Below are 15,182 nucleotides of genomic sequence, written 5' to 3'. Positions count from 1 at the left end.
AAGGTACAGCAGTGTAGCATGAGGCTTTGGTAAATCTGGGCAGGTGTATAGTATAATTCATTTGTCTTGATTCACCCATCAGACTGCAGTAATTTAAATTATTTTACCTGAGACTTTTCAAGAACTTTTATTTATTCATGTCTCATGCATTCTAATCATAAATGTTGTACATAGGATAAGTGAAGAATCATACATATGTACTTGCATTGATTTGTATATATAATTCATTAATACTAACACATTTACTATAAGGGTGAGCACTCTACGGAAATGAAGCAAGCTATGCGCTCAGTGACAGTGGCTCCAGTATTAAAACGTGGACTCATATTAGCAATTTATAATGCTCCCAGATTGCTCCTTAATCCCATGCAAAAGACATGTATAAGTATATAGCAAGAATGGTGATTGCTTGCTCTCTAAATAAAATATGCACAAAAAATTTGCAACACGAAAACAACGTTTTTTTTGCTAAACTATTGTGTAGCTTTAAATACAATCACTCTGAGGCTTCATTTAGTAAAACATGTTTACTGCATGCAAATATAAAAAAGTTTACTGAAAGGTGTACTTTTAAACACAAGTCCTCATCCACACCGATGAGCATCAAATGTTGGAAAGTGGATTATTGGTAGGGGCAAATGTAGGTGTGCCACTGGCAATAAGGTGATTAACACATGATAGGACTCAGCATAGGTCTTAGAAAATTATTCCTATGCTCAACCCTTGGTAGCTTGGCTGCAACCAGGCAGGCTTAATTTCAAAGACATGTATGTAAAGCATTTAAAAACACCAATTCAGTAAATAATTAAGACAAAACACATAATAGAACTACAACACCAATTTATAAAAATAGGAAATATTTTTATCTTTGAAATGACACTAAAACAACAAAAATCCAATGTAGGGAACAGGAGATATGATTTTTCAAAGATTTAGCAGCACTTAGAAACATATAGCATCTTATTGGGATATCTGGTTGTGCTAGACCGTCGCAAAGACAAAGTTCCAGGCCGACCGAGATGGAGCCCTGAGCGGCTACCACTCGCGGTAGGTCCCGTCACAGTGTTTACCTTCGGACTTGGAAACCTCTCTCGAGCTTTTTTTCCCGGGGTCCCTTGAAGCTCTCAGTCAGTCCGGATTCGGTGAGGGTTCGCCGGATAGCCTTGCGATGAGCTCCCGGTCAAACTTATGGAAGTCTGACCTTATGAGCGTTTCAGCTGGGCAAACGCACGATCCAGGCCGACACGCGGTTGAAGGCAGGTGGCTTGGCTTTCGCGGTTGCTCCCGGTCACCTTTTCTTCATTCGGACATAGAAACGTTTACGGATCTTTTTCTCGCGGGGTCCCTCGATGCTCTTCACCAGGCCAGATTCGGTGGGGGTTCGCCGGCCTTGGATTTCTTCCACTCCCGGTCAAACTCTGGAAGTGGGACCTACGGAGCTTTTAGCGGGACAAACCTGTATGGCTTGGCCGGCTCGGGGTTGAAGGCAGGCGGCTTGGCTGGCCAGGTTGAGTCGGTCCCTCTATTGAGCTTTTTATCAAAGTTGCTACAAAGTTCTCAAAACTTCTTGAACTTCTTCCTGAAGTTCCTCAAGGGGCAGTGGCGGCTGGTGACATTTGAAAGTGGTGGGGCAGGGCACCGTGGCGAGCGAGCGTAGCGAGTGAGCCCGAACAGCTTAAGGGGGGTTCGGGGGGGTTCACTCCCCGAGAAAATTTTGAAAAAAGAGTGAGTAAATGGTGCATTTTCAAGCAAATTTGAGAAGCAAGAAGGTTAATAAAGCAATTGTGAAAGTGTAGTTATTGCATTAATAAAGGGATGTCATATAACAACATGTAGATAGAAATGTTTTTGAAGCTTGGGCCTGCCAGTGCCACGCACCTCTGAGCAATATGCACGTTGTGTGCCAGCAGGGCTTAGCGTCAGAAACATTTCTATAGTTATGTTTTTCTATTACAGGAAAACACAAGAAATGGGCTCCTGACCAGCAGCAGTTATCTGGCATGCATTTCAAAACACTGTGTGGTCTTATGTTGTTGAATATTCATGTCCTGCTCTTGAAGCTGGCCTTTACTAGGTTTAATCAATAGCTGTCCCAAATGCAGAGTGAAATAAATCTATGGACAGCAGCACTGCGAAAAATAGATCAGTGGACTATTGGTAAATCAGTGACGTTATCAAGTATCTGGTTCCAGAGCTCTCAGGGCTCTGTACAAATGGATGGTGCAGGCGCAGGTTCTTTATCATTACACACCACAATTCTAACCATCACTGGCACTCCAGACAGCATCCACTGCACCACATTCATGACTCGCAGAGCTCCTTGGTATTCCAGTATTAGGATCTAACACACAGCTCTGCGAAAGCACCTCGTTCCTAACAAACAATTAGGTGAAAATGCCTCTGCTTTTCCAATTCTAAGTTCCCACACAGATCTCTGCTAGCCAGGTGACTACAGCTATGACCTGAAGCAACCTTGGTACTCGAGTGCTGAGCTCCGAAGAGGCCATTTATAATGCACCTATTGACTCCACGTCTTTTCAGACTTACACATGCTGCTATTCCAGAACTGGAACTCCAGAACCAGGTGTGACAAAGCACCCCAGAGATGAATCCAATAGCCAGTTCTGACAGAGCACCTCAACCTAACCTGAATCACCCCCCATTGGACTGTTATGGTAAATCTGTAATCAACACACAACTTTGCCAATATGTATCTTATTTCAGAAGTGACCCACTGTCTATTTCTCTAGTCACAGCGCCACCAATGATTCCACCAGGGCACTCCAACACCACATTTTCGCACACTTTTGCCGGCACTGAGACTCACACATAGATGTCACAAGAGACATCAATTATGCCCTGGTCCCTCACAACAGAAACTGTTATAACTCTTTTTGGTGAACAGCCCCTCATAAGGACATTTGGGTGAAATGTCAACAATGCACCAATCATGAAAAAAAATAAGCGTTGATGTCTCTTCGGTTTTTGGGAACAAAGGACCATGGTAGTGTGCACAGCTTTCCCACTGCACTACCAGGGAACACGCTTCAGTACCCGATGCTAATTACAAAACCTTTGTTCTTTCCTTCAGAAATGCTTTATTTGCTCGATCATTGAAATCTTTTTCCCCCATTGTGGCCTGGCCTCAGATTAAACACTTCAGGCACCTTGCCTAGTCTCCAATACCTGACCCTACCTCAAACCCAAACTATTCCATCTGCGTCCATTCTTGGTTGGGCAAAAATAATTAGAGTGCAGTGACCAACAGGCGGGGCCACAGACCTGAGGGCCTGTGCACCCCATGTACACGTACAAAGGTGTCTCCATTCAGATATGGCAGAACAGCACACATACTCAAGATTCAGTGATTACTGCTCAGACCCCCACCCAAAGGCTACCAAAGGCCCACATAGGCTGGTCAAGTCTCAGCACATGACCAAGACCAGCTAGTAGAAACCCCATTGCTCGGCCAGTCTCAGGCGGAAGCTGTAAAGCACAGCCATGTTCAATTAAATGTTGTCAAGGCCACACAAATGCAGACCCATAGTCAACAGTGGTGCCAGTAAAGTGGTAGCACACTGCACAAAATATGAAAAGCATAAGAATCAGAAGTGCAAGCCTGCCTTGCAGAAAGGACGTGAAGTACTGGCAGCAGCAGTAGCTCGAGCCTGCCAACAAAAAAGATATACTGGGGGAAACCATAAACTCGATCAGTTGGACAAGACATCCACTGTTCTCCCATTCTGTTGACTTATCGACTATGAAAATGAAAGTGCTTAATGATTATTATTGTATGATTTTGTTCCATATGCATCTGATAAGTTGTAGTAGATTTGATTTTGCTTCTATGAGCATGTAAACTACGCCAATAAGTTAAATTAGTGATTTATTGCACCAACTACAGTGAAGACTCAGCAATCTGCACGTCACATGTTTCAGTAATGGTAGTGCAACTCAATAACCATCCAACAAACGTGTATAAAATGAGAAAAACTACAGGCTATTATGTCATCCAGCAATCGGTTTTTACAAGTTGTTTGTTTTTGGAGCCTATGTAGCATTATCAAGAGAACTGACACGTATTTTCTGATGACAACAGCAACTGGACATCTAACAGATCTACTTAATGTCTTTATGTGTGAGATGCGTTAAAGTGAAATTAGCTCACATACTTTTACCAGCAAGATGGCTCCGTGGGTTAATTTATTGTGGCTGCTAGAATCTTCTGTCACCTGCAAGTCACACGTTTGAATCACAGCTAGATTGCCGGAGTCTATAATACATCTGACCAGTGAATCGAGTGCTATTAAATTGGGTAATGCCTACTAAATACAGTACTTAGCAATCGGAAATCTACAATATGGAGCACTATATATAAACAAATTACAATAACAAAGTGCTTTCTTAATTTGCTTTCAATAGGGAGAAACATAATATCTGTATAGTTATGCAAACCTTGCTCGCCATATTGTAATATTACTTATTAATTATAAGGGGTTTCCAATGTATTCGTCTCCTGTCTGAAACTGCACTTTCAAAGGAATTAAAGACTATGGTCAGGATGAGAAGTAAAATGATAAGAATATAACAAGTATAAAAAGTAACTGATATATGGATGCGTAAATACATAATTGATTGGAAACTGAAGTACTGTGAAAGAGCCACCTGCACTAGAAAACGAGATGCTTCCAAACGCCACAGTGCTTTTGAAATACTATGAAAGCAATTCAGTTCAGAAGAACCAATCCTGAAAATCGGATGCAAGGCAACCCTGCTCCGAGGAAGATACTGTTAAATCGTTTGCTAGAAAAATGGGAATCGGCGAAGGATTTAAGAAAATCATTTGAAACAGCTGAAACCACGTTCAAGTAAATGCTGAATGAAAGAATGGCATGAATAAATTGTAAAGAATGCGTCAATAAGAAAGACAACTTTTACACCTCACAGTATATGCAATCATATTGGATCGTTCTTTAAAATCCATAATTTAGGGAGAGGTTGAGCCCGAGCTAGTAATAACGACATTGTGTCTGTGTAGCGAAAAAAGTAAAGAATCCTCATCGTGCTTCCTTCCGAGTGCGGTATTACTAATGGTGTTCCCTACTAATGACGGTCTTAGAGTAGACTGAGTGGCATCAATTTCTAGCCAGTAGGCCTCCCTTAATTTAATGAATACAATAAAAAAATAAACTTACCAGGCATCTCCATTCTCCTCCGGTCCTGCGCGTCTCCTCTGCTCTGCAAGGTGCTGCAACTAACTTCTCCAATCTCCCCGCTCTTTTCTTTTGCAAATACTAAACGGCCAAATCAGGACAGAGACTGGATGCGACGGGAGGCGGCTGACCCTTGTTTACTTACTTTGTACTTTTGATTGGGCATGGGGCGACTTTGCAAAAAACGCGTCACCGCCCGAGCAGGATCCGATTCAGAGGCTTGCACACTACACTGGGCATGCGCAACATACCTAATGCTTTGTGAATGAGAGTGAGGACCAACGCTCCTCACTCACATGCGCAGTCAGACCACCATCTTCTAGACTCCTGCTTTGAGTGCTCTCCCCCGCCTGCGCTGTGAGCTGACCTGCGCACTTTCACCCGCCCGGCCCGGAAATGTAAACAGACGAATTGAAAGCTCAATTCATCTGCTTACATTCCGTTGCCCGAACTGCAGACAGTGAGTGAGCAAGTATTTTCTTTTGTGGGGCACCGCCCCAGCGCCCCCTATGGACCAGCCGCCACTGTCAAGGGGTCCCAAAGTGGCTCAAACTCACTCCAAGGGTCTGGAAGCTTCAAGATGGTCCTTGAAAGTTGAGGACTACAGTTCCCACAATCCATTTGGACAAAACCCTTACAAATCCACTGGTGTTCTCCAGGTTGAGGATCCTTGGTGGTGATGGTCCAGGTGAGCTCTGTTAACCTGTAGCTTGCAGGGAGTCCACTTTTAAGTTCTTTTGCAGCAAGGTAATCCACATGGCTGTAGTTTCAGCTGGTGCAGTCTTCAGAGGACAGGCCTTAGAACTTTGCAACTCAACTTCTCAGCATGGCAAGGTCTTGCTTCCTTAAGTTTCAAGCAGCAGATCTGAGAGGTTCTGCCCCTCTCAGATACTTATTCCCAGTTCTCTGGGTCAAGCAGGAGGTCACTGCTGACCAACAGGAGCAGGCCAACTTCCCAAGAATATGACCACATCCTGTAGAGTGTGGCGTTATTTTGTCCCAGAGTGCACCAAATCCTCCAAATTCATAATGGCTGATTTTCCAGCAGGGAGGTAAGAGCTGGCTAAACACACCACTAGGAAGGCTAATTTTAAACTCTCCCCCTTGCATCTGTGCATTCCTTGCATAAGCCTAGCTCTGGCTGAGGTGAAAAGTTTAGAGTTGCAAATGACACTAAGGCCTCCTCTTCTCTTTGAAGACCATGATTTACAACTCCTCCCCCTGCTCTGGCATTCCTGTGTAGCAGCACGCTGCCCTTACAGAAGAGCTGGTTAAACCCAGGGGCTCTGTATCACCTCTTCAAGGCAGCCTGGCTAATCCACTTAACTCTGACCAATCAGGACAGGCCACTGGAAGGCTGAATCTGGACTTACAAACAAGAAAGTCTTATAACTTTGTGTATGTACACGTTAGGAGAAATTCAACCATATCTTATTCTTGAGTTTATTAATACAATTCGGAGAAGTCTTTGAATGGTACGTCTAGTCCTCTCCTATCAAGAGTTATTAATTAATAACTTTCTGCTATGTTAACTTATGTGGCAGGGAATCTGCAATGGGAAAAAATGACTTGGGCCATTTTTCCTGTACCAGGACTTACAAAAACATAAGTACTTTGCTTATACCTACAAAACACCCACCCCATGGGACAACTAGGGGAGACTTTAGGGGTTCTGAATCTGTAGAAATATTGCAGATTCCCCCTCTACAGGGCTCCTGGCATCAAAGTCAAATTTAGGCAGCACTTTATCACAAGGTGGGGAGTAAAATGTAAAATTTCACTTAACCCAGGGCATATTAAACTCACTTTATGAGGGTCTACCTTATAAATACCTGGCCCCCACCCCTGGGACACCTAGGGGAGACCCTGGGGGTTCCTAATATGCCACAACATTGGAGGTTATCCATTTTTAAGTGCCCCTAACACCAAAGTCGAGTTTGAGCAGAATTTACTTTTTTTTGTTTCTTTTTTTTTTGTTTAATTAATAGTAAAAATTGTCACTGGAATACACAGCCATACGCCTACAACCCTGGGGCCGGCAGCTTGTCAATATAAAGCATTCTACGCAGCTTCGTAGCCCACATCCCGGAGGCAGAGCAGCGTCACCATTAAGGATTGTAGCTCTCATCATCGTGTCGTCCGCGTACGCTGTGCACCAGCAATCATAAACAGTGCACAAAATGTATAACAAACAGAGAGATGTCAAAACTACCTACCGCTATCAGGACACCTACTTCTTACATCAGTTTATAACCATGGAACCTATGTACCGTTGCCCTACTGAACCTGTTCCCTCCTGCTGATCTTCACCAATGCCGTCTGATTACCCACCCAAGTCATCTACGCCATCTGTCAGTCTTGCCCTGCAGTTTGTGTGGGCCCAAGGTCGCAAAACAGCACTATCGTCTATGAAGCAGGGGTGTTCGCACTGACTGCAGGCTCTGTCGTTGTCTCTTCCATAGGACCCTCCCCTTTACTATTCAAGTATGTTGTGTATAGCCCCCAGAAATTCTTCGGTCTACTCCCGGGAGGAAGCAGCTCACTGAAGTGTTCCTATTGCGTGCAGCTGTGGGCAGGGGACCACTCATCCAGCACATTGCTACTCTACGTTTTGCCATCAGCAAGCCCATGTCCACCAATCTGCGGATTGCCTTCGGCAATGTTTTGGAATATCCCAGCAGTGCCACGGCCGGGTCGGGAGTAACCTCTGAGCCAACTATAGCGCTCAGCTCGCGAAATACCTTTCCGCAATACTGATAAACACCCGGGCAGCTCCACGCCAAGTGCATGAAATCCGCTGACGGGGGGTGACATCTATCACAGGTCGCCTCCTCTCTCAGCCCATATCTTTGCAGTCTCTCCGGTGTCACAATTTACTTTTTAAAAGCAGTCCTGCCACCCAGAAGCTACTTTTAAAACTGACCTCGGGCTTCAGCGGTGTTCACATGCAAGTGCAAAAGAGCTGCTGGCCTCTAAACCACCATGCCCTATTTATACTAGGGGCTGATCGGTAGTTACAATTCCCCTGCCCTAATATGCACTAGGGCCCTAGGAGGTGTGTCTTTCAGCATTGCACTGGCCCTGGGCCTGGTTAGGCAGAGCCTAGGGTCAATCAGATTCAGTTACTACCAGTACCGTTCAGCAAAAAAGTTGGGGGGTGCCGAGGGCACAGGATGACTTTGCAACAGTTGAATAATGGAGATTCAGTGTAAAACCCTAATAGGCAACATTATAGGCAACATGAAAGCAAATAAGGACCAGATTCCTTAAACAAAAGTCAGATAGATTCGCATGCACATATATCTCCTTGCACTAGGGCAGATTTACAACTTTCGAGAATTTGCGCAAGTTTACAGAAAAGGGTGGGAAACAGGGCCGGACTGGCCTTAGTGGGCACCGGGTGTTTCCCCGGTGGGCCACCAGGGTGGCGGCCAGTTTTGGGCCCCTCGGGGCCGTTTTTGTTACCGGGGGCGTACAATATTGGTCCCCGGTAACAAATTCGTCCGAAACCGGCCCTTGCAAACAGCTCACCCACACCCCCCTCAGCTCCCCCAGGGGGGCCGGCCCAGCAGTTTTCCAGGGCCGGTTTTGGTTCCCATTCCGGCCCTGGGGGGGAAACCGTACTCTGAATAAACTTTTGTGAATTCCACTTTCAAATAGGCAAATATACATGGTATAATTTCCTAGGCAAACATTTTCTTCGAAATTTACAAATTCCTTTTCCTCACACACCTTTTTTCCCCACCCTGCAGGGGAAGCGATTGGAGAGGAGTTGGTGAACACCCTCAAACATGTTAGTTTGTAGGTGTGCAAGACTCACCAACCATGCAACTTCTGCAGTATGTACTGGAGAAAAGTACCATAGGATTAAACAAGCCTTAAACAAGATAACTTACTTGGATAGTGACCACTGCTATTTTTAGAATCTGTATGCCAAGTTTCCAAGGCTTTCGCCCACGAGTCTGGAATTTTTCACAGGGATTCATGAAAAAAAAATAAAGTTTTCTTCTCATTTTATCACCTGCAAGCAAATCCTGAGGCATAGAAGAACAGTGGTTACAGCCGTAGACACTGTCATCATTATGAATGGACCCGTTATTCACCACCAGTTCGGGATTGTCCATTTCTGGTGAGAGAAAACATAAAAAAAGACAATTAAAAACCCAATACTTTCATCGCTGTTAGAACGTAGATATCTCCAATCAGATCACATTATAACATACTTTGTTATAGTCTTTATTCAAGTATTTTGTGGACAATTTTGAAAATTAAACAATGCATGATAACATAAGCCAATGCATGGAATATGGTTTTAAAAGTGGAACAAGACAAGGAAGGCATATAGGTTCTCTTTGTTAGTCAGTGTACTGCATACTCCTAATGGCAAGGTATGACATGTTGTTTTTCCTCTATTGGGGGCTGATTACGATGTTGTGCGGAAAGCCTCCGACCAACAGTCGGATTCCCCTGGACCGTGTCTGAACCCATCTGCGCGACTCGGTCGGCTTCAGTTCCGCCTAACTGATAACGACCGATAACGATGTTCGCGGTCGGAAGGGAAACCTTTTGGTCATTCCGAATCGGTTCCGACCAGCTCTCAGAGAATCCGAGAGCTGTAGCTCTACGGATAGCATTTCCGACCAAGCGATTACGATGTCGGATTCTAACAGCCTTTACAAGTCGGACAGCGCGCGCAACGAAATTCGTTTTAGTAATTGTTTCCGTAACTTACCTGAACTCGGCCGTATGCCGCATTTTGCAACCCCCCACCCTGCCCCTCCTCTGCGCCACGTCACCGCCCCGGTAAAACGCCCTACACGAGCCGTCACTGTATAAAAACAGGAATAAGCATGGTGCTGACGGGGTCACAAAAGAAGGCGTGCATCATATATGCAAACGGTTACTATAAGTTTGAAACCATCAATGCATCTGAAATTAGATATTTATTGCGATTATTTGTATTTAAATGCCTTGGAAATGACAAGATGAAAAAATTCTTAATAATAGGAAAATTGAGTAAAGAAGATAGAAGAAACGGACAGGAAAAAATGGTATAAGAGGTATCTAGATAATCAATGGTTTTGATGACTCCATGAAATTTCTGCAATGTTCAAAGCCTTCAATTTCAAATTATCTTCATGCCCAGTATCGTGTTATTATGAAACCTTTCACTTTACAAGTTTTGCAGTTATATTTCACATAGGATGAGAAAAAAAACTATTTTAAACCATTTCTAAATAAGGAACACAGAGGCTATTTCACAAAGAAACTTGAATGATTTCTCCAGTGGTGCATACAAAGAAACCCTCACTTGTCTGAATAATTAAAGACCAGTGGGAACTCTGCTGAATACTCTGGTTCTACTATCTCACTATCTTTACTAGATGATCAAATGTGGGTTCTGAGCAGAGTGATAAAGAGTTCAAACTAAACCACGGCAATACGCTGAACAGTAGCCACAGTGTTGACAAGCGTGCATTTTATAGCTCATTCCAGACATGTGATGTCCCAGCGTGATTATTTTTCCCATTCATGGGCTATGCCAGTCATTTGACAGGGGAGTGTATTGTTCACTGGCAAAATTCAGTGACCTTAAATTAATGTGAAGTGATCTTCATTAAAATACATTCAAGATGTAAAAATACATTTAGTTTCCCTGCTTCTTCTCAAATCGAAACAAACTCCCAAAGTCTCTGCCTCTCCCTCACTCTTGGCCCTTTTCTTCCCATACATATGAGTGACAGTAAATTAAGGAAAAACATTAAAGGTTAGATAACTGAGCACCGCATACAAGGGGACGAGGAGTGCAAGTAAAAAGGGAAGAGCAGCCTTCTGGGTCCCATGTTTCAAGAAGTTAAACAGCCATTTTTTTCTAGTACCCTGGAGACATAGGGCCAGATATACAAAATTGCGTGTTTGTTGTGATCTCCTAATAGCGAATTTTAGCGATTCGCTATTAGGAAATCACAAACTGTGATGTGCAACAGTGTGTTTGACACTCTTAGCGATTTGCAGTGACTTGAAAATGGACCTGCCTCATCAATAAATAGCTACAATCACTGGAGTTGGAGGTTAGCAGACCACCTTGTCTATGATTGCTTTGTAAATAAAGAAATATGGGGCATATTTACAAGGGCTTTATCTCTGCTTTTTTGGCTTACAGAGCCAAAAAAGCGGAGATAAAACCAGCGCCCTATTTACAAGAGGGTGCTAACATGCATAATCGCATGTTAGCACCATTTTTCACTTTGAATCTCCAATGAGATGCAAAGTGGGCGTTACTGGGCATACCCAAGTAGCACTACCTTGCAAATATCGCTGATGTTTACATCGCGATATTTACAAGGCAGCCCACATGATTTTAGCACACATTAGATTTTGGCAAAAACGGACGTTTCCGCCAAAACCTAACGTCTGCTAAAATCCTGACTTAGCCATCCCTAACATAGGGGTGGATTATGCTGATATGACCCTGTGGGTCGTATCAGCAAGGTTATCGCCCTTTTGCAGGGAACATCGCTGGAAAACCAGCGATGTTCCCTGCAAAAGGGCGATAACCTCGCTATCTCTGAAATTTTTATCGCCCTGGATTAAGGTGTTGTTAATAACGCGCTAGCAGGGCGATAAATACCAGAGCTAGCCTGCGATAATATAATTATCGCTAAGCACGGGCAGTAATAATTATCGCTGGCCGTTGTTAATATGCCCCTTAATTTTTTTGTTTTCCTTAAAGGAAAACGGGATGCATTTAAAAAATAAAAATGAAAAGCTACCTTTTCAATTTTTAAGAGTAGGCAGTGGTCCCTGGGACCACTGTGCTTTTAATAGATGTTGGTGCCCACATTCACAAAGGGGTAGGCATCCCTTGAGGACCCCTGCCCATTTTGGAATGGGTTGCCAACACCTTGAAGTTGGTGGTAACTGCAAACGTTTTGAAACCGCATTCCCGGTCGCAAAACATTCATACATACCAGTGCTATTCGGTATTAGGAAAGGATGCCCTAAACACGCCCCTTTCCTAATACTGAATCGCAAAAGCAAATTGTGATTCGGTAACAAGTTACTGACTTACATTTTGCCTTCAGTACATGACAAAATGCATTTTACTGGACACAAACACCCCAAATGCTTCGTACATCTGTCCCCAAGATCACCTATTTTGATTATTCAGATCTAGGACCAGATGTACTCTTTAAGTGGCCACAAAAAGCGGTCGCAAATTGGGTACTGATTTTCGCATCCACTCTTTTATTTTTTGTGAACAGACCTATGTAGGCCTGCCTAATTAATATTCATTAGGCAGGAGGCAATTTGCGACCCCCTGTGACTGGCTGCAGTCATAGTGAATGTGGCCTTCAAGAAACAGCAAATCCCCATCACTGTGATTCCATTCCAAAATATAAAACGTTGTATCAAAAAGTAGCCTGAGTTCCTTTAGGTAACTTGGGCTGCTATTAAAAAAAGTTTCCAATTTTAGAAAATTAGAAACATTTTCAGTGACAGCAGACACTTTTCTCCCGGACCAGTGCCTACTCCCTGTGAAGCTGTCACCCCGATTCACAAAGGGAAGCTGTCCAAAGTGGACCCCTTACCTGTGTGAATTAGATACCATCCCAATTTGGGAGTCGCTAACTGATTAATGCTTTGTGACTGGAATTACAGTTGCAAACCATTGATACATATGTTACGATTTGTAATTTGGAAAAAAGTTCTCAAACACTCTCCTTCTAAATCACAAATCTGTAAACATTTCGAACCCCATTTTGCGATTCAGTTTATAGAACAAATGTAAAAGAGTTTTTGAAGGTGCAAACTCGGTAAATTACCTATGTGACCACAAAATTCCCTTGAACATCTATTGTGATCCATGGTGTTAATAAGCACACAGAAACTAGGGGGGCCAGTGCTATATTCATCAGACTGGCATTGCAAATCATCTAGGGTGGCCTAACAGATGATTTGGTTGTACAGCCAGAGTAAATCAAAGCCTGCATTGAGTGGGGTATGCCACTGTCTCACTTAAATCTTGTAGCTGATTGGGGTTAGCTTTGTCAAGAAGTCTGACATATACAGCAGATACGCGACTGGGTGTAGTTTGATAAGATATTAAGGGCCACATGCATCAAGCGAAAAACCAATTGCAAACGGGCAGTTTTGCAGATTCTGCCCCATTGCGACCAGTATTTTTGCATTTGGGATGCATCATCACAAATGCCAAAATTGCAATTTGAGAAATTACCAAAATAGCGATTACTTAATTGCAAGTTCATCTAGGGAATCGCAAATTGCGATTCCTTGAATGCAGTGCATGATGAAATCGCAAATAGCGATTTCGCAAATAGGGGTCGCAAATTACCATCAATTTGAACTTGATGGTAATTTGCAAAAACTTTGAAAAATGCACTAAAGTGCATTTTTCAAAGTTCCTGGTTACACACACACATGCCCTTGGGGCATGTGTGTGCACAACATGTGTTCCTATTACAATTTCAGGGGTGCAACAGGGTGTCCTTTTGGCACCCTTGCAGCCTTGAAATTGCATGTGCACCTATTGGGTACTCGCAAATTGTGCATGCAATTCCCATTCATTCCTGTGGGCCATGATGGCCCATAGGAATGAATGGGAAGCCATTCCTTAATTGCGACTCGCAATTTGCGAGTCGCAATTAAGGAATCTTTAGGAATTGCTATTTGTTTAGCGATTACTACATGCATAGGCTTTTGCGATTCCTTAATTGTGATTCCTTAATAATCGCAATGAAGGAATCACAAAAGCCTACCTTGATGCATGTGCCCCTAAGTTTCTTAGAGGTTTTCTTTCGAGAAAGGCTAACAATCACAGTTTTGTGTTTTCCTGTGGATAGGGAGGAGTTCATTATAGGCCAGAAATCAGTATCACGCACAGGCAAAGATTTCTGTAAACTTTATCCAGTGGTGTACGTTGAGGGCCCCCCTGCAAAGTACATTGAGGGCCCCCCTCCCGACTCACTCAGGAGCTCTCAGGCCACTGGACTGTGTTGAGGGGGCCCCCTGGAGCTCGGGAGTCCCACGAACTGCGGGGGCTGCGGGGACCTTAGTTACGCTATTGACTTTAGCTGGGATAAGTGCTGGACACTTGGCTTTTGGTCACATGGCTATTACATTCCTTTTCATCTAGAAGATTACAGAGAGTCTACTGTAGGAGGAGGGGAAACAAGCATCAAATGAAGTGAATGAGAGAGGACTGTGGGTATTCTTGATTTTAGACTGGAAGCAGCCTGCAAGTTGGTTACCTTTCAGGGTTTCTAACTTACATAGTGGCCTTAGAGGACATATCACAGATAGCATAGAGAGATAAGTGGTGGGAAGACTGGGAGAGGAAAATATTTTCTTGGCATAGAGAGCAGATATTGAGATTTTTATTAATGATTTATAAATCCAATTTTGAATTTTACCATTTGAGTTTCACCTCCTGTCGCCGTTGCTGCCTTCCTGTTGGCAGCGGGTTTGTGCTTGGTTTGGCTTTTCACATCATGCAAGCGCCTCTTGTCCTCCTCCATAGACCTCCTCGACACTCCGACTGCATTCACGTTTGTCATTTTGACGTTCAGTGGGTGGTAGTGTTCTGTCACCTCCGTGACGCTGATCTGGTTTTGCTGCGGACTGCACCCCGTCTGCCTCTTCCTCTTCTCCTTCACCTTCCCCGACCACGAGGTTCCTTAGTGGTGGTCTGTGGTTCTTGTGGGGTATGCATTGGCCTCTGCACTCGGTCCAGGTGCATCCATGGTGCTACGCAGTTTCTTTCTTTCTCCCTTTTTTTCCTCTGCTTTTATAGTGCATTTTCACGCATGACGCGGGGGAATTGCAGGCCAGTCGCTGGTTTTCGCTGATTTTTGTATCGCGATTGGCCTCATCGCAGTTTTTTTTTGCATTGGTGTTTCGCATTTTTGCAGCGTCGCGTTGACTTTATCGCGGACATTTGATGCATTC

General features: G+C 43.8%; 1 protein-coding gene across 1 annotated transcript in view; it reads right to left on the bottom strand.

Moving 5' to 3' along the window:
* Positions 1–15,182, bottom strand: part of MCOLN3 (mucolipin TRP cation channel 3) — a 589,861-nt gene that overhangs the window by 422,076 nt on the left and 152,603 nt on the right. The window contains exon 2 of the mRNA XM_085602079.1: positions 9,110–9,339. Within this exon, the coding sequence (XP_085458205.1) occupies positions 9,110–9,337 (228 nt within the window). The 5' untranslated portion in view covers positions 9,338–9,339. The remainder of the gene's footprint in view (positions 1–9,109; positions 9,340–15,182) is intronic.

Source organism: Triturus cristatus, chromosome 4_2 (genome assembly GCF_964204655.1).
Source record: "Triturus cristatus chromosome 4_2, aTriCri1.1, whole genome shotgun sequence".
Classification (NCBI taxonomy): domain Eukaryota; kingdom Metazoa; phylum Chordata; class Amphibia; order Caudata; family Salamandridae; genus Triturus; species Triturus cristatus.
The sequence above is the reverse complement of the archived record's forward strand: the minus strand, read 5'-3'. Positions and strand labels throughout refer to the sequence as shown.